Source organism: Neofelis nebulosa, chromosome 9 (genome assembly GCF_028018385.1).
Source record: "Neofelis nebulosa isolate mNeoNeb1 chromosome 9, mNeoNeb1.pri, whole genome shotgun sequence".
Lineage (NCBI taxonomy): Eukaryota > Metazoa > Chordata > Mammalia > Carnivora > Felidae > Neofelis > Neofelis nebulosa.
This window is the reverse complement of record NC_080790.1, coordinates 72,593,544-72,613,095: the sequence shown is the minus strand read 5'-3', so window position 1 is coordinate 72,613,095 and position 19,552 is coordinate 72,593,544. Positions and strand designations below refer to the sequence as shown.

The 19,552-nt window shown below is 40.6% G+C and overlaps 1 protein-coding gene and 1 long non-coding RNA gene across 4 annotated transcripts in view; one reads left to right on the top strand and one right to left on the bottom strand.

The window, feature by feature from the left end:
* Positions 1 to 19,552, bottom strand: part of FSHR (follicle stimulating hormone receptor) — a 175,011-nt gene that overhangs the window by 40,802 nt on the left and 114,657 nt on the right. The window contains exons 3-4 of one of the 3 annotated variants that reach the window (XM_058684152.1): positions 13,940 to 14,014; positions 11,455 to 11,526 (exon numbers count right to left, since the gene is read on the bottom strand). In XM_058684152.1, coding sequence (XP_058540135.1) covers positions 11,455 to 11,526; positions 13,940 to 14,014 — 147 coding nt within the window. Of the gene's footprint in view, positions 1 to 11,454; positions 11,530 to 13,939; positions 14,015 to 19,552 lie in introns of all 3 variants that reach the window. The other 2 variants (XM_058684151.1, XM_058684153.1) reach the window with 2 other exon arrangements.
* LOC131485114 (uncharacterized) lies at positions 3,469 to 7,350 on the top strand. Its single transcript, XR_009248649.1, has 3 exons — positions 3,469 to 4,173; positions 5,653 to 6,267; positions 7,197 to 7,350. It is a non-coding gene; the product is annotated as an uncharacterized LOC131485114 (long non-coding RNA).

Below are 19,552 nucleotides of genomic sequence, written 5' to 3'. Positions count from 1 at the left end.
TGATTCCTGTACAAAGGATAGGGTCTAATGGTCAAAGAAGTTTGGGAAATGCTGGATTAATAAGGGGTAAGCAGTGCCTTTCCTGAAGGATTCTCAGAGAGCCTTTACCATATTATTCATTATAAATGTCCAAGAGAAGGAAATAATGTGCTGGCTTTCCCCAAACACGTTCATCTTGGATGACTCCTTCATTGTAGAGTTATCTCCTGAGTTTGGTGTTTTCTCGTTGAACCTTGGAAACCCTGACAGAAGCTAAAATATTTATACTAATTCTTGGGAAATGCTGTTACTCTTTAGGACATGGTTGGCAAGCTGTCTGTTAGGCAGAGTATTCTATTAGCACCCTCCTTTCCTCTCCCACGATATCAGAAAGTTGATAGTATAGAAAATCAGAACCACCTTGGTGAGAGGGTGCACTGTGTCAAGTGAACTTTGGCTCAATTTCTACTCTCATCTTCAGGCCTTTTAGGGTAGTCTTCTTTAGATTACCACTTTGAGAGGTAAGGTAAGATACCCTGAATAATGCCACTGCAAACCTATAGAATATGTTAGGTACATGATAAGATTCTTGCTTTCAGCCCACCAATTAACCTCTACATATATCATGTCTGGGTAGAAAAAAAAAAACATGTTCTCTAATGGCAAACTGAATCAAGGGAACTAAACTGAAAGTAAATATTAGGAAAAAGGGCCTGAATGTAAAACATTAACGTATGTGATGAGCTAATGTGCAGCCCTCACTGTTGATGTTATTTGTGCTTTGAATTTGGAGCATGCTGTAGGATACCTTTGTATCCTTAGCTAAGGCACATCTCAGTGTAATAGGATATTTAAATTGGTTTTGCCTGAGACACCGAGGGATGAACGATACTATGTTCTAGTTACATAGTTTTTAACCTCTCCTGCAAATTAGGCAGGAAAACAGTTTAGAGATGCTGGGAGAGGGATTTCTGTGGACAATTGTGAATATGCCCTTCCCATCCCCCCACCATGAGGAAGTGTGGGCACTGCCTGCTGCTTCACTTAGGTTGAGAAACGGACCTGAAGAAGACCATGTGGCAGATTTCATAGCACTCTCCTCCTGCTTGGGGGATATAGTGACCAGTGTTTGACTTGGATCAAACTAGAGGCTAGCTAAAGTGGCAATAGACCAGACGATTGCTATTTGGGAAGTAACTGAAGTCCTAAGGGCTGGTTACACAGGTCACAATTCTGACCCAGTCTTCTATTTTACAAAGGAAGGACTGGAAAAGAACCTTGACTTACATTTGTGTAACACATATGATTGACAAAGCTTTTTGTATGATCTTGTTTGACCTTACAGTAAGTTTCTGAGATGAGCATGAATATGATTCTTGTCTTACAGATAAGGGAGGCAGTGCTCACAGATAGTAAAAAAAAAAAAAAAAAAAGAAAATCAAATTTCTAGACTCAGACTAGAAAGAATCATAGTTAAAACTTAGTAATTACCTTAACAAGTGTTAGGCAGCATTGTAAAGGCCTTACTGTATTGAAGTCCTTTAGTCCTGCCCACACTCCAGGAGAAAGATACTATTAAAAGCTCCATTTTATAGATAACTGACACCTGGAAGCCTCAGTTTCCTTGACTTGTCTGCTAGAAAGTACAAAAAAACCGGCATCTGAACTCAGGAACTCTGGCCCCTGGGCCTTTCCTGTGATGTTCTTTACATTATAGCACATTGGCTACATAAGGATTTTTAAAACATAAAGATCTCTCTAGGTTAGTTTCACTGCCAACAGAGCATTGCCAAGTGGCAACATTTTGGGACCTTCTGGGATGCCAATATAAGAATAACTTTAATCATACTACCAATTTGTGATAAGCAGTTACTTTTAAAATACATAGGGGAGTCGCAAAAGAGTTAATATTTTAAACAGTTTGCACACCCTTCCTCACAAATCAATTCTAGCATTAATTATTTAGAAAGCTATTTCTTAGGTACACTTTGACTTAGCCTGAGTAGATGATCACAAGTTCCAAATGGCAAACATTAATACGGTGTTAGTGTTGTGCTCAGAACACGAGTACATCATTTTGGCTTCATCCATGCTCTATACCTTACCTGCTGTGGTGTGCCAGAAAGTGGGATAAATTGGTTTGGAGTCAGACATTCCTCGTTTCCATTCTATAGAGTACACAATCTCTGAGTTTCAAAATCCTCATTTGTAAATTGGGGAAATATATGCCTTCTGTTTTTTGAAGATTGGAAGATGAGATGAGTTGTGTGACCAAATACCTAGTCTGGGGTCTGCCGTGTAGTGGATGCTCAATCAGTTATCAGTTTCCCTGTTCCTTGTGGCCCGGGATCATTTCTTAATCCCATTTTGTGAGTTTGGGCAATTCAGTCATCCTCTATGAACCTTAAATTTGCCACCTGTGAAATGGAACCATCAGAAAATATCTCACAGGCTTTCCTAAGACTTCTTTAACCAATACCAGTGCAAGTGCTTTCTAAATTATGATTCCTGTTATCCACCCCCAAATCATTCAGCATGGCCTTGTATAGTTAGCAGATCTTATATTTGTTGCTGCATTAAACTTCAAAAGCAATCCCAAACTCTGTTTCATCTTCTGTTCTTTTCCTTTTTTACAACAACCTTCAGAAGGAGAGACAAACATTATTTTTCTCATTATCCTACTTGAGGCCCAGAGGGCTACTTGCTTACAACTTCTCACAGGAGGACCAGGGCTGGAACCTGGGTCTGTGGCTCTCATTGGTGTCTTGCCAAGTGAATCTGCGTCCACGTGGCTCCTGTGGTTTGTTCCTTGCCTAGAGAGACCTTGCTGTGTGACTTTTGTTAGGGGGGGCACCTGATTTATTCCCCCACAGTCCCCTAAACATCCTGCTCTCTTCCTAGCACTGCTATCTTTGAAACCCAAACTGGTGAGGGAGGAGTTTGTCGTCTCTTGACCTCAGCACTTTTTGCAGGGTGTTTACTATGGGTGAGCTCATGATTCAGCCACAGAAGAAAATTTTTGTAATGTCTACTGGAGATGAAAATATTCTTCCTTGGAACATTTGTCACTTGAGTGCTCATACTCTGTAATGCCCCAAGATAATCCTCTAAAAACAGCAGCTGCTTCCCTTCCACTACACAAACAGAAAGGTTCAAACTCAGGCCTGCTTTGTTATTATGGGCCAACTGTGTGCAAACACTATGTCCTGCAGGGGGCCCAGAGTTGAATTAAACAGCCCTTGCTCTGGATTTTCTGACAATAGAATCGGGTGATATCCTCTCCCCTCCCTTCATTGTTCCCCAGCCTGAGCCGCCTGATCTGGCTGGCTGTTGCATCCCCTGGGCTGCATTCCTTCTGCACACATACCTGGGGAAGACCACTTCCCAGATGGACATGTCCAGAGTTTGGGAGCAGTGGATCTATTCTACTAGAAAACGCACTTGTTCTTAGCTGACAGCCTAACAACACATATTCTTAAAGAGAAAGGTGAGCTAAATGAGGGCAGCAAGGAAAAAATGGGTCCCTCAACAAGTGTGAGAGGGAGGCGAGAACCAGGTGCATGGGAGCTGCACAGCCAGCATCCTCCAAAAGGAAAAAATCCATAGCTAAGGGCTTTTTTTTGTGCCCTGAGCTGGGGATACAGCTATGAAGATGACCTGGTCCCAACTTGGAGTAGCATAGAATCTGGTAGTAACTAGAGTTCGCTCGAGTGTCACCCTCCTCCCAGTCATTGTCCTGCCTGCCCCTGCAGCACACTGCCCACCTAAAAGGATTGGTCATCACTGTCTTGGGGAAGTGGAGGTGATGCTAGCACTGAGGAAGAAATCAGAACTGAGCTTCACGCAACTCATCTGAGAATTGTTTCTCTCTGAACCCTTGCTAGACTTGTCCTTACAGCTGACTTTTGGTGATGATAGATGGGCCTTATTTCAAAATTAATGAGGTGAGGACACACCTACCTCATGAGAAGGTGTATCCTATGAAAATATAATTCAGAGTCTCTTTAAGTGGGTGGAATATGGTTACCTAGGTGCTATTGGAATTGATTCTGTGGGACTGATCTTTCCCTCCCTGAACCTTCCATACCTGGGAATCTACCATTATCAGTTCTTGGGTTTCACATTGCCTTTTCTAGGCTCCTGTTTTAAAAATGGAAATACCCCTAGGAAGAACATCAAGACCCGAACATTGAGGTACACTGATGGATCAAATAATTGTCTTGCTGATGGACGAGACTTGGGCTTCTTGTAGGAAAAAACATAGTAAACAAATTAGAGGAATGAGGAGAGGAGGTGAGCGTATGAAAACATCACCATCCTGATGATCAGGCCCTTGGTAGAAGGAAGTTCTTGCCCGCCTTGAGTGGACATGCTCAGGCTGAAATCTCATCCTGAACCTCAGTGTTTCAGAACGCAAGTCTGATCATATTTTCCTAGCATTGACAACAGCAGGCAAAGTTGGCTCTGCTAGACAGATAACTGATAAAATAAGCAATTGTATAATTTCCATTGTGCCCAAACATTTTTGTAGTCATGACAACATCCTTAGATTCTTACAGCCCTGACAGCCAGGGAGATGGCTAATAATTCCTTTCCAATGATCACCAGCCTATGTGTAAGAGGACTATTGGGCCCCGTTGCAGGATGGTTCTGTGTGAGGTGCTGAGGGAGAGGCACTAGAGGGAAGGGAGGCTTTGGGGATTATTCAAGGTAAGGGGCAAAAAAAAAAAATCACTGCAGTCACTTGGGTGACTGACCTAGAGGTAAATCATGTGCCAATGATCCTTTTTTGGAAACGTGTCTCCAATTGAACCCATTCCTCCAGGTACCACCGTTATTGTACCCCCAGGATTATAGCAGTTGCTCCTTAGTAGGTCTCCACTGTGTGTATCATCTGTACCCTGCTACTGGTCAATCTACAGTTCAAATCATTGTCATCTTGTCATGTTGCTGCTCAAAATTTCATATAGCTTATTCTTCACTACTTACTGTATTAGGCCTGAGCTCCCCTGCCTTAACTCCTTTTTTCTAATCTTGCCAAACCCAATCTATCCTATCCTGTCTTTCCAAATTTTATTTATCCCTTAAGTTATAGCTAAGATCTTCCTACCTCCATCAAGCTTCCTCTGACTACTCCGGCCCAAAGCATTGGGCTTTATGGCCAGTACCACACAGCCCTACAGGTATGTTATTGCCAGGGATTAATGCATGCTAGGCCTTTTCTCCAGAAAAGACTGAATTCTGTGAGAGCTGTCCATAGATGTCTCCTGTATCTCTCAAAAAAGGTGATCTTTTCCATCTTTTCTCAACTGCCCTTTCTAAAACATTACTGTCTACTTGGTCTGCTTTTTTTTTTTTTTTTTTTATCTTTCTTTATACCACTAACACCATGTAACATTATCCAACATTGTCTCTTAAGCTAGAATATAAATTCCATAAAGGCAGAGGCTTTAACAGTCTTGGCATCTTTTGTATACCCAACAAATACTACAAAGCTGAGAATATAATATGACTTCAATAAATGATTGTTGAATGATTGAATGAGTTTTTATTTATTAGCCAATTCACATCCAAAATTATGGAGAAGAAAAGGGGAGGTACCAATCCTTTCCACTATGTACATGCTGCCATAACTTCTAAAAATGAACCCTCATATGGTCTTTTTCCTATTAGAATAGACAGCCAAACGTTGCTGAACAGCAAGAGTAATCCAATTCATAGGGACATTGTGCATTCCTGTCAGAAGAGCCCTGTAATCAGGGACTACAGGCAAGGCCAGCTTACTGCTGCAAAATGTGTGGGCTGTTACTACGCGGCCAACTTCTTGGATTGCTGTGAGATTCAAATGCAATAAAGAATGGCAAAAAGGGTTAAATTGTAAATCAAGATAAAAATGGGAATCATTATTCAACCAGCTGGTGGTGTGAAGAACTGGAATTAATTTTGATAAAGACAGCAAGGAATACTCTGGACCACAAGTATTGAAAATAAACATCAAAAGGAGGTGTCAGGAGCTCTCTATTAGAACTCTGAAGGATAATATGGTTTTCATTGTTTGGAAGGGCCTTTCTGGATATGTCAGGGGTTCAGTAAGAAGGATGCCTTTCTCCTTTGAGAAACACAAATGATATATTTCCACATTGGAATAATGGTCAGTGGATCTTTCCAAAAGAAAAGTTAAAAAGACTTTCAAAAATTTTAGGAAACTTGGCGGGGAAAAAAAATCCACAATCACCACTACTGTCATCATCATCGTCATCAAATTAATCCTTTGAAAAATCTCAAAAGGTAGGTATTGCTTTCTTTTCTTTAAGCATAGGGGAGAACTGTGGTGCGAAGAGAATGAAGTCTCTTACATGGACTTCCCTTAGCTAGTAAATGATAGGGTCAAGAATTTAACAAAAAATGCCAACATTTACTGAGGATTTTCTTAATGTCAGTCATTGTTGTTTGCAATGCAATGCAAAGGTGCAGGTAGTGCTATTCCTGGTTTATAGTAAGTAAGACTGGGACCTAGAGAAGTTAAGCCATTACCTAAGGTCACATAACTAAGGAGAGCAGGAGCCAAGACCTGAGTCTAGACAGGTGGCACTGGTATCTATGTGCTTCTGCATTACTGTGTGATGCTTCCTGTGTCCCTGGCCACTGTCCTTTGAGATGCCCAACATATGGTTCAACTTTTATAATCAGAGAAGCTACTTTCATTACCCTTACTAAATGAAATGAGGGAGGAATACAGAATAGAGAGAAGGAGACTTGGAGGGATTGCTAGGGTGAGTCCCAGTGAAGGCTCTCCTGGAATTACCTGGCTGGAGAAAGCAGATGGTGTGGGTGTTGTTAATAGGCATCCTAAGGAGGGTCTAACAAGCCTGCATGTGAGTAGAAGATGGTTGTCAATTGGGGAGGGGTCCCACTCAGCTTTGCTCAGATGAAATTAGGGTTTATTGAGTAGTAAAGAGCAACATCCAGCTGCCTGAGAATTACATTGACAGGATGCAAAGGCAGGAGAATATTGTGTAAACCTTATTTACAGATCAATAGATAATCTTTCATACACAAAAGGTCAGCTCCAGGAAGGCAGAGCAGTAAAAAAAGAAATATTGCCTGCAAATACAATATTGACTTAAAAAATGCACCCAGATGAATCCTTTGATGTATATTCTTCTAGTCAAAGTACATTTCTTTATTCATGAGGTTTTTTTTCCTAACCACTTCAGGTTTCTCAGTGAAGTATGAAGACAGTGATGAAGAACACTGATTTCTAGTTGTCTTGAATTCTGTGCCATCAAATGATCAGCATGAAATGGAATCAATGCTGAAAATTTCAAAACAACGTTTGAGTGTGTGTGTGTGTGTGTGTGTGTGTGTGTGTGTGTGAAATAGGATGCTCAAGTCAAATAGAAACTCACCCCTAACCCCTTGTAATTTCCTGCTTTGGTGGCTGTGATGATGATAAACATTTATCCTGGCTTCAGGAAATAAACAACTATTCAATCCTACTGGTTCCCTCTGGATTCCTTCATTCATTTTGTATTTCTTCTTTGCCTTTAAGCAAGTAGTTCATCATCCCAAAGAATATCTGAAATCGTTGCCATCCACCTATACCTGACTGCTGGATTGTGAGGCCATTTATGACTGCTGCTCAGACACAAGTAAGCATGGGAGAAGGAAGCCTAACTGGGCTTTGTTTCCCTGATAGAATCTTTCAGATTAGGGGTCCAACTAATTTAGATACCTTATCAGTATGGGAAATTTTTCAAAGGGCCACAGTCTGAGCCCTGAATAGAAATATTGCTGGTAGAAAGTGCCTTTGGGGTGGTTGCTCCCATCTCTGGGTTATTGTGTGCCACATCTGAAGGAAGGATGCACAGCTGGGAAAAGTCCACCCTCGTCAATAAGTCAAAAGGCTTAAGATGGACAACTCTTCCTCTTAACTTCCTGATGGAGAAAGGCATGGCAGTGGCTGTGAAAGAATTTTCTATGCTGTAGAATTATATAAATACATTTTCCAGAGTAACCAAGGAGGATCCTTTGACAATGACACAATTACTTCCAGCTGCTTACAAGTTCTTTTCTTGCTGCACTGAGAAAGCAGGTTTCAAATGCTCTGAGAACAATAACCTCCTCTTATGAAAGGATGTGGCTGGAATCGGCCACCTACAGCTTTGTCTAGACTTGATGGGGAACCAGAGGGACAGGGGACTACTCAACCCCTCAAAGGGAGAAAAGGATCCAGAGGGGAGGCTGGATTTCATGACTGATGGTATAGATTTTAGCCTCTTTCAGAGTCAAAGTCATAGCTTGGCCCCTCTATTTGGCCAAAGTTTCCATTCCTCCCACCTGGGACTATGCCTTCCATGCTCACATCCTCCCAAGTTCCTCCCCAGCTCTTACCCCCTAGAAGGAGGACTGAGGGTCCTTATTCATAAGAGTGAATGGTGGTGACTACCAGGTATGGGCCAGTATTGGGTCTAATTCTGGATATCTTGATTTCAAACTTTGCAATGATTCCTCATCCCTTATTTACTTGCTCCCAGCCCACCATTCTGGCTATTGTTCATGCTGTTACTATCAAGGGCTCTAGAATATGTATGTGAGGGGGTTGTTTTCTTTTTGGATCTATCTTCTGCAGGAATGCTTTTCATTACATGTATGTGAATGGCAGTTACCCTGTGGATTCATTTGCATGTCCTAAGGTGATTATATTTTGTTATTGAAGGCTCTGTGGCCCCCACATCCCACTTGGACTTTTCTAAGAGAAAAGGGAGAGAAAGAGGGAAGAAGGTAGTTGGGAGGGAAAGAAGAAAAGAGGAACGAATGAAAGAAGTCAGTTGGGTAACAGGTGCTAATAATTTTGTACAGTTGTTTATAGTTTATATACTGAGAAACAATTTGTAAAATGTTTTTGGTAGGCATCATCTTATTTTTCACAAGCACCCTATTTACAGATATGGAAACTGAGGCTTAGAGAAGGTAATTGGTTATCTAGCTAATAAATAACAATATCCCACCTGGATTCCAGTCCTTCTGCCATCATACATAGTTTTCTTTTCTATACTGCTTCATGAAATGTAAAGGCATTTCCTAAACTTGTTTTTTTGAACTTAAGACAAACACTGTAAGAGCTGAAGGTCTTGGTGGCCACCATAACTCTATTCAGTCCTTACTGGACTTTTCTTGAGGGTGGACTGGTAGACTTTGGTTGGCTAGAAATAATCATCCTACAAAGTACTCAGTACATATATTAATATTTTTGAACACTTCATGGTTTATGTGATATTTTCCTATATAAATCTCACTTGAGGGTCCTATAAGCCAAGTGGGTCTTGGAAGTCCAGCAAATGACCCAAAAGTAAATGGTGGGATGAGGATGAAGTCTTAGTTTTTTTTTTCTTTAATGCTCATGCCTTCTATTACTCCATATTTCTTCCACTGTTATGTGCCTAATCTGCTAATCTGCAGACAGTATAGTAAAGTCCATTTAGGGATCCACCACACCCAAGTCTGAAAATAAAAGAGGTCATAACCCTGACCTCTGAGCATGATGGGCTCTATTTGGGGGGCACAGTGTAAAATGAAAATTCAGGGCCCTTCATTAAAAAAAAAAGTATAAGCATTTCAAGACTGTGGAAGCAGGAAATTAAACCTAGTGTGAGGCTCTCTGAATGTGGGGTGCTTTTGAGCATGGAACCCTGTGTGACTGTATGGGCAGCATGCCAATGAAGCTAGTCCTGCCTCTGACGTTAACTCAGGAGTGGATGACCTTAACTCTTTCTCAGATCCTTCCTGGAGCTTCTATCAGGGAGGGGAAGTTACATGTCATATAGACTGTTATGTTAAACCTTTTATTCTTGTAGAGATGAGGCACACAAAGGCCCAGTGTTGCTCATTGAACCTACTAACTCCAGTTCTCAGGGATCAAAATTTAAGGACAAAGTATCACTAGCAACTAATGTTGATGTGAGCATTTACTGTGTGATAGGCACTGTATAAAACTTTTTACATCCTTTAAATTGTTTGCAAGGATGGCCTCAATTCTGTATCCTTACTTGGATCAACACATCTTATATTGTGACTGTGAAGCTTTTCCCATGAAAAAATGGAGTGCATTTCTCTATGTCTTGAATCAGAGCTGGCCCCATGAGTTGGTCTGGCTAATAAAATGCTTCAGAATAGATGGCATACTAGTTCAGGGGGTAGGTCTCAAGAGGCTTGCAAGCTTGAGCTCTTTCTGTTGGAACCCCAGGACTGCCATTAGAGCAAGCCTATGTTAGGCTGCTGGAAATGAGCTCCACTTGGTGTTGTCATCTCAACTGAGACCATCTAGGGCAGCCTGCCCCCAGTTGACCTGCCACCTAACTGTAATTGCTTAACTGAGCTTAGCTGAGGTCAAACAATCCAGGTCAGAACCATTCCACAGATAAACTCACAGACAGGTGAGAGATGATAGCTGTTGCTTTAAAACTGTGTGTGTGTGGGGAGGGGCTTAGGTAGTTATGCATTATTATGCCAATAGGTAACAGATACTATCATCATTGTTATTTCCATTCTTGTGGTAGGGAAATAAGGAAATAAGCAAATAAGCATCAAGACATTAGGTTGTAGCCTGTGACCAGTGGCTAGTAAATGGGCTTACTGTGACTTCTAGCCCAAGTCCTTATTGGTTACTTTGTGGGGTCCTTTCATAGCACTCTGGGCTCTGTCAAGCACTCAGCTATTTGGAAAGGCATTTGAATGGAAGAAGCAGTGATTTTGCTGATGGGGCTCAAACACCAGGAATCTCTCTGCTGGTAAAATACCATGTCTATTGGGGCGCCTGGGTGGCGCAGTCGGTTAAGCGTCCGACTTCAGCCAGGTCACGATCTCGCGGTCCGTGAGTTCGAGCCCCGCATCAGGCTCTGGGCTGATGGCTCGGAGCCTGGAGCCTGTTTCCGATTCTGTGTCTCCCTCTCTCTGTGCCCCTCCCCCGTTCATGCTCTGTCTCTTTCTGTCCCAAAAATAAATAAAAAAACGTTGAAAAAAAAAATTAAAAAAAAAAATACCATGTCTATTACTAGCTAAAACTTAAAAAATAAAACACTGTAAGTTATCAAAGAAAAAATGCATATATGCAGAACAAAAGGGATGATGTCTTTGAGATTAAGGTAACAAGCTAAATGCTAGCACAAATTTTGGCTGTATCTTATTAATAACACTAAATTATGACTGAGTTATGCAAGAGGTCCATGTGAAACTGCATTAATGCAAGTGGAATTCTTTGTTTTTGTAAATGAAAACAAAAATGCAGTTATATTAGTGGAACTCACGTATTAAACTAAAATAAAATCTACCAGCAAGTGTCTCCCCTCCATGTCTAGGTAACCCCACATCTTTTATAAAAAGCAGTTGCCCCCCAGAATAACAAGTAGAAATTGTGCTAAACCAGGAATACACAATTCGTTTATAGTGGCTGCACCAGAATATAAGAGTTCTTACAAATATCGGAGGTTGGGAAGGTTCTGGAAGGCATCAGTGTCGATGTATAGCAGGTTGTTGGCCTTTTCAATTCTACTGTAAAACAGAAAAGAATATATACATGAGCTCAACTGTAAGGAATGCTGTAGTATTTTTCACATTATGCAAAGAGTATATCACTTAATCACTCACCCATCCATCTATCCATCCATCATTTCAACAAAAAAGTTTAGAACACATGCAGTGTTTTCACTATGCTAAGTTGTTCAAACTAAATATTAACCCATTTTGCTTTCATCACTAATGTCCTCTTGGGACATTAAACATAGCTAAACAAAACACTTTCTGAGTTTGTCCTTTTCACCCAGCACACTGTGTCTTTAACCAGTAAGTGTCTCTCAGGGTCTAAGGAGGCTAAGAAGGCAGGGATGAGACTGACCTGGGAAATGGAGATTTTGTCTGATTTGGAGATAAGAGAGTAGGGGATAGAAAACAAAAGAAGGTGAAAAGAAGATGGCAGGAACCAAAAGGGTGAAGGACAAAAGGAGATTGGAGAAAGAGTAAAGAGGCAAAGGAAAGCAAAGATCAGGTGAAAAGCAGTGGACATCTGATTTTAATCATGCAATTGTAGCAGGAAGTAGTTGGGAACGTGCTGCTGATTCCCTTCATGCTGTAGACTGAGGCTGCTCTCACAGCTCATGAGAAGTGGTGACTTTTGCCCTTGTTGTCTTTAGCTGTGTCCTGATCAATAGTCTGGAGGTGAATGTGTTCACATTTGGATTCCAACAGAGAGAGGCTGACCTTTCCTCATCTTGCTGGATCAATGTATATTTACAGATATGCTCTGTGTTAATTACTTCCTCCCTGTTTCATTAGCTTTTATGTTGCAGTAACCTGTAGCTACCCAGATCCAAGTACCAGGTAATTAATTAAGTATAGTCAGTGCTACATGGGGGTGAGCACCTCTCCATGCAGGGAAGAGATGAAAGAGCTGTTCCATTAGCTCTACTGCCTGTTGAACTGCAGAAAGGGATGCCTGCTTAACCCTGCCCAGAGGGCTGATTGCTCTTTGGTTCATTTCTTTGACATTTCCTGTGGGTTCTGAGACCCTGGTGAAACTCTATTTTTCCAACTAGGGTAAGGAGAGACCAAGCAGAGAAGAAAAGAAGGAACAGGAGGGCAATGGGGGAAAGTGAGGAAAGGCATCAGTTTCAGAGGCTTAACAGCAATGAGGAAGAATGCAGGTGGGAGGCAGAGTGGGTGGAAGGAAGGAAAAGGGAGAGGGTAGTCTGCCAGTATGGACAGACTGAGTATCATTTCTAAATGTGTGTGTGTGTGTTTGTGTGTGTATGAATTATATGGATGTATATATATGTATATATGCTTGGCAAATGATAAGAAATTTTTTAAAAATATAAGAGCTGGTATTTATGTTTAAGTCCTTATCCTGCTGTGGATTTGGCTGGGTGACTTTAAATAAGCCTTGAAACTTTCGTTCTTGTCTGTAATATTGGGAAAGTGGTTCATTCACTTTCTTAACGATGTTGCATGTGATTTTTGTGAGGTGTTAATAAATGCCCCACAGAAGGAACCTTACCAGCGATACTGGTTGAGAAACCCTTAATAAAATGCCTCCCTGGATATTCCAAGTATATATTCACACATGATAGGTTCTGAGTTTTCCTATAGTAAGTGAGCCTAACATTTGCCCAATGTTTCCTAATATAACTTGACCATAAAGTCGTTTACCTTTTTAAAAAACACGTTGTACTTTGGAAAATTTGGGACCAGATAGTGTCTAGTCTTTTCTGGCTTTGACATTTTATGATTCTGTGAATTAATTTATGGTGGTTATAGGCTGGTATGAAACAGAAATAGATCTGTATGAATATTGACAGGTGTGTAAAACCAGAATGTTAAAAACAGAAAGTAAATTTAGTTGTAATAAAGGTACCAAGTATCATTATGACATATTTACTCTATGTCAGTTGATGTTGGATCTAATTTACATTTATCACCTTTGTTCATCACAGTGATCCTGTGGCATGCACTTTTACTCTCATTTTACAGTTAAGGAAAACTAAGTGTTAGAATGATTTTGTTTCTTGGTAGGTTTCATGGTGAGTGTATGGCATAGACTAGTATTCAAGTGAGGACTCACTATCTTTACATCATGTGGGATTTATTTTGGACTTTGACTCTGGAATAATTTTAAAAGAGACGATGAGATAGAGACCCCTTCAGTCACAGCACAAGGTTATTGGGTCTACTATTGGAAAAAAAAAACCTCTTGGAGGGAGACAGCAGGACAAGATTATTTTCTTGGTTGGTACTTGGATCACCAGGCAGAGAGACACAGAACGGTGCCCTTTGGGCTGTCTTTGACATCTTAAAATGAAATTCTAGGGATCAGAGGATAGAACGGAGTTAGGACCTTCCAGGGATATACACAAAATTTACAGCTATTGCCAATGGTGATGAGCAAACTCCACAGGATCTTGCTTACATTTCATGTAATTTGGACAGGTTGAAGAACACATTTGCCTCTATTACTTCCAAGACATCATTCTGTGAGATCTCTCTGCAAAAAAAAATAATACATATGATATAAAAATATATGATTTGAATTTTTTACAAATGAAATGTAAGTCAGCATTGAGCCTCTTGTCTGCAATGATTCATGAGACACACACAACCCTATTCCTGTCCTCAAAGAAGCCAGGTGTAATAATCAGACAAATCTAAAATAGGAGATGCTAATATTTGGAGAACAATGAGAGAATAAGCCCAAGGTGATGGCTCAGTTAGTTTAGAGGTTATTCAGTCTGTGGATGTAGCAACTGAGGTCCAGAAAGGGAAAGAAAATTGATTCAAGATATTTAGGGAATATACAGGATGAGAACAAACTCTGAGTTCCTTAGACCTTACAGGGGTCAGCAAGCGTTTTCTACAGGGCTAGATAGTAAATATTTTTTTGGCTTTATGAGTCATTTAATGTCTGTCACAACTACTCAGTTGATAGTGCAATGCAAAAGTAGCCATAGATAATAAGTAAATGAATGAGCATGACTGTCTCCCAATAAAACTTTATTTATAAAAATAGATTGTGGGCTGGCTTTGGCACCATGGGGCTATAGATCTTGCTCTAGACCATGGAGTCAAGTTCTTCTCTCTGCTAATCTAACATTGGGAGATGAGAGCCTCAATTCAGTCTCAAAGGAGCGTGGCTTTAAATCCCTCTCTTCTCCATATCATTACCCAAGTAACGGTCCTTACTCCAAGGTCTTTTGTTACCTAAAATATGCAGAGAAGACCTTTCAGGTCTCAGGTTTTTTTTTCTTGATGGAGTAATTTGAGGGCAGTAGAGAGTGAAGTCCACTATGCCAAAGCCCAGAGCTTGAGAAGATAGAGGGTGGCTTAATCACTTAATGTTTATAAAGTGGTTCACAGATGAAACGTGCTATTATTAGGCCTTCAGAGGAAGGCTCATGCAGTTTTAATGCAGCAGCTGAGAGTGTCTCAGAAAATCTCATAGGCAGCATGCATTCAAATTGGCTGAGGCAGAAGCACTGTCTGCTGGCCCAGGATTTAGCTGAAGAGCTCTGGAAATGCTCTTGATCAGGCAAATCCTGGAAGACCGAGCAGGGAGAAAGTCTTACAGGACAGGTGTGATTGTGAACGGTAGCCATCTCAGTGAGGGGAGCTGGTGACATCTGGAGCTTGTCAACTCAGTGGTGGTGGGTCACGTTTCACAAGCCCCTGTGAGTAAGGAGACATTTTGTGGGAGAAAAATAGCCTTCTTATTCTATGATAGCATCTTTGATGATTCACTTGGTAAACTTAAGTATTCACAATTTTTACAGTTGAACATAAAGGTGGTGTGTTTGTGTGTGTGTGTGTGTGTGTGTGTGTGTGTGTGTGTGTGTAATAGAACATGTTGGCTATTGGCGGTTTATTTTGCTCCTCTGTCCTGCAAGTGGAAGGAGTGCTGGGAGGTACAGGAATGAAGAGGAGTAGGAAAGGGGTGGTAAACCTGGAAAAAGATGTTAATTTGAACATTTAAGGGAGTTGAGTGAAAGAGTTGCACAGGGAAAGGATAAGTCAGGGAGGAAGAACTAGATAAATCCAAATGGGGCCATATCTTCCAAAAATGATTTGCAGGTCCACTTACTGCTTCCAGTAGATTTGGCTGACCACACATGATAATATCTCAGCCTGATATTGCCTAGAAGGTAGATATTTCTCCTTGTCTGAATTCATGTGCTGAGAGTTCCCTTATTTGGATTTTCTCCCTCCCTTCCATCTGTCCGTCCCTCAAAGAGAACTAAAAACTGTTAGAATGAACAAACCAAAGAGCATTTCTAAATTATTTCAGAAGGTAGTTCATATTTTATAGCCTTCACTTCAAAGACAGGAGAGGGTGTGGGTTGGAGAGGGGCAGGGAGAGCCTTTGGCTGGATGAGGGTTGGGGGAAGGTGAACAGTATGCAGCAGTGGAAAAATACATCACTGAGAATTTCAGGGATCTTGTTCCAGTCCAGCCTAGTTCTGTCTCTAGTTATTTTTATTATAATTTATTCAGTATCTTTATCAGCTACTCTATATACATTCTCTCTAATCCTTTTGACACGCCTGTAAAGTACATTGACCTCCATGTCAATAAACAGCCCCACTAATATGCAGGTATGCTAGGCTACCTCTGACTGATTGCAGGGCTACAACACTTTTTTTTTTTTTAGGGTTTATTTACTGACTGAGAGAGAGAACAGAGAAGGGGCAGAGAGAGAGAGAGAGGGAGAAAATATATCCCAAGCAGGCCCCAGGTTGTGAGCACAGAGCCTGACATGGGGCTTGATCTCAGCATGGTGAGATCATGGCCTGAGCCAAAACCAAGAGTGGACTGCTTAATCAACTGAGCCACCCTGGAACACTTTGTTTTACACATTTTGCCTCCCAGACCACTCTAAGCCCAGGATTTCCATTCCTGTATATTTACTCTAGATAAATAAAAATGCATGCCTTCTCAAAGGCATTTTATACATTTTATTTGTAATAGTCCCAAACTGGGAACAACCCAATGGATGAAATATGGAATATCCATGTGATGAAATACTGCTCACTAATAAAATGGAACAAACTGTGGCTACAACATGGTTGAATCTTTAAACAATTATGCTGAATAAAAGAATGCATACTGTATAATTCTATTTGTATGAGGCTCTCAAACAGGCAAAACTAATCTATAGTGGCAGAAATTGGAGTAATTGTAACTTGGGGCCTGGGAAGGAGATTGCTGACAGGGTAGAGGCAAGGGGAAACTTCCTGGGAAGTTATGGAAATGTCCTATTCAAGGTTGGGGAAGTAGTAACATGAGTGTATATACTTATCTAACTTGTTAAACTTTAAAATTAAAACAGGTGCATCTATTGTGTATAAACATACATTAATAAAGTTATTTGAAAAATGACTTCCATGCAAAGGAAGGGGAGTAAACTGTTTGTTTTTGAGAACTCTGAATTAAATAACTAATAGAAGAGTCTTGTCCTGTTGTTTGCCCAGAAGGTGGTGTTCAAATCCTAGTTCTTTCCTGGTGATTCTAAGTAAGGATCTTTTCCGTCTTGGCCATCCCGGCCTCCTATCTGTAAAAGGAAGAGTTGGACTATATCAGAGTTTCTTAACTCTGGCCACATGGTAGAATCTTTTGGTGGACCAGAGTCTGAGTCCACCCCAGAAAGCTGGATTTATTTAATCTGGGGTGGGACTATGGCATTGTGTGTGTGTGTGTGTGTGTGTGTGGTTGTCTGGTTTTTTCTTTTTCTTTTCCTTTTAATTCTCCAAGCAATGGTGATTCTCTTATGCATGAAAGGTGGAGAATTGCTGGACTAGATGATCATTAAGGTCTCCTTTAGATCTGTGAATTTTGTCTTAGTCTGCTTCAGGAGCAAGTAGGACCAATTTTCCCTTGGCTACTGAGACAATAAATTAGACAAGTAAGGTTCTTGGAATATGAGATAATGAGAGATAATGAGGCAAAATAGTAGCAAGATAAACCAGAGATAGAACATGGAAGCAGGAATAAAACAGAGAAGGCAGCAGGTAGTTTTTCATAAGTAAGAAAATTTAAACAAAAACTCACAACATTTCAGATGTTAAATGTATAGCAAGAGCTGCTGTGGAAAATATATAATGAACATTTATTTACTATTGATAATTGACAGTATTTTTTATTATGCATAGCCTCCCTTCATTTTTAATGTACCTATGTAAAGTAGAGTGAAAACAGCCAATGCTATCTCCAGTGAGGTTTAACAAAACTTGCCTGGCTTGGCTAAGATAATACACAATTGTGAGGATCATTAAACTTGTCTTTGAAGGGAGGATGTGGAATCTTTACATCCAAAGAACTTATATAATTAAGAAACCATTCTTTGTCTCAGTAGATGCAGTTAAGAATTTTCTTTGCAATTGTGACAAATCATTGCAGTTGGCACAGTTCCAGATATGGCATTTTCTTAGGGGCAATAGGTAAAGGTTTTGTGAAGACAGGGGAGCTCTAAGAATGTGATAGATTAGCTGTTCTCAAAGTGTGGTCTGGTGGTCTGTATGGTCAAAACTATTTTCATAATAATTCTAAAATAAAAATTTTTCCACTTTCACTCTTTGAGGACACAGTGGAGTCCAGGGGTTACTCAATGTGTATTATGGCAACCGCTATAATGCAGAAGCAGATATGAGACTCCATCTGTCTTCTGTTAAGCCAGATGTTAAAAATGTTTGCAAATATGTAAGACCATGGTACTCTACTCACTAATATTTGTTTGAAAAGATGGTTATTTTGTATAACAACGATTATTTATGTTAACATGTAGGAATTTATTATTGTTTTATTTATTTTTTTAATTTTTTTTTTCAATGTTTTTTATTTATTTTTGGGACAGAGAGACACAGAGCATGAACGGGGGAGGGGCAGAGAGAGAGGGAGACACAGAATTGGAAACAGGCTCCAGGCTCCGAGCTGTCAGCACAGAGCCCGACGCGGGGCTCGAACTCACAGACGCGAGATCGTGACCTGGCTGAAGTCGGCCGCTTAACCGACTGCGCCACCCAGGCGCCCCAGGAATTTATTATTGTTTTAGAATGGACTGTCAAAACGTTTCCCAGTTTTAACTTCTAGTATGGTAAATATTGGTAGCTATAACCCACATAAACAAAATCTATTTGCTGTCTTTAAAAACTGTTAAGAGTTTAAAGAGATCCTGGGATCAAAAAGTTTAGGATATGTTCAGTGCAGACATTGAATGCAGGCCTTTTTGGGTGAGAGATCCTGAGACCCTGTGGAAAGCTTACTTCCCGAGATGAGGCTCCACTCATCTTCTAGGATAGTGCATCTCAGTTGTTCATGCACATAAGAATTATCTGGGGATCTTGTGCAAACGCTTCTCCATGGGAAGACCTTGAGTGGGGCCTGAGGCTCTAATTTCTAATACCTCCAGTATTAGGGGGTGGTTCTGGTTTTGACTGCTAGACTCTTTAGAAGAATGGTAGCAACACTCCAGCAGACCTTTCTCCACATCACACAAGTGGTTGGATGTGAAAAGCTTGATAGAGGAGTTCAATTAAATCAGCTCAAGAGGAATGAGTCACTTGATTTTCAAAACCCTGTATCTCCTTTGGAAAGCCTCCTTTTTCTCTCTCACTGAAGTTTTCCTACCTTCTAGTTCTCACAAGACTTCTTTGATTTCTCAGTTAAAGGAAATGTATTGTTTTGTCATTGGTTTTTTTTTTGTTTTTTGTTTTTTTTTTTTTGGTCGGGAGGTGTGGTCATTGTCTAATTTCCTGACTTGGCTTTGAATTTCTGATCCTATCTTATTCATCTGTCTCTAGCATCTAGTGGCAAGTTTGCATGTAATAGGGACTCAATAAATGTTAAAAGGATGGATGGGTAGATGGAGGAAAAATAGTCTTCAGGTCCGGAAATGGGCATCTGCAAAACTGTGAAGGACATGACAATTGTCTTAAGTATTCTTTCACCCCTTTTCTGTAGGCAGCATGACCAAACTGGGTAAATGGCAACCAAGGCTAGCTGGTCTGTGAGTTAGGCTTTTGTCCCAGGGATTTTT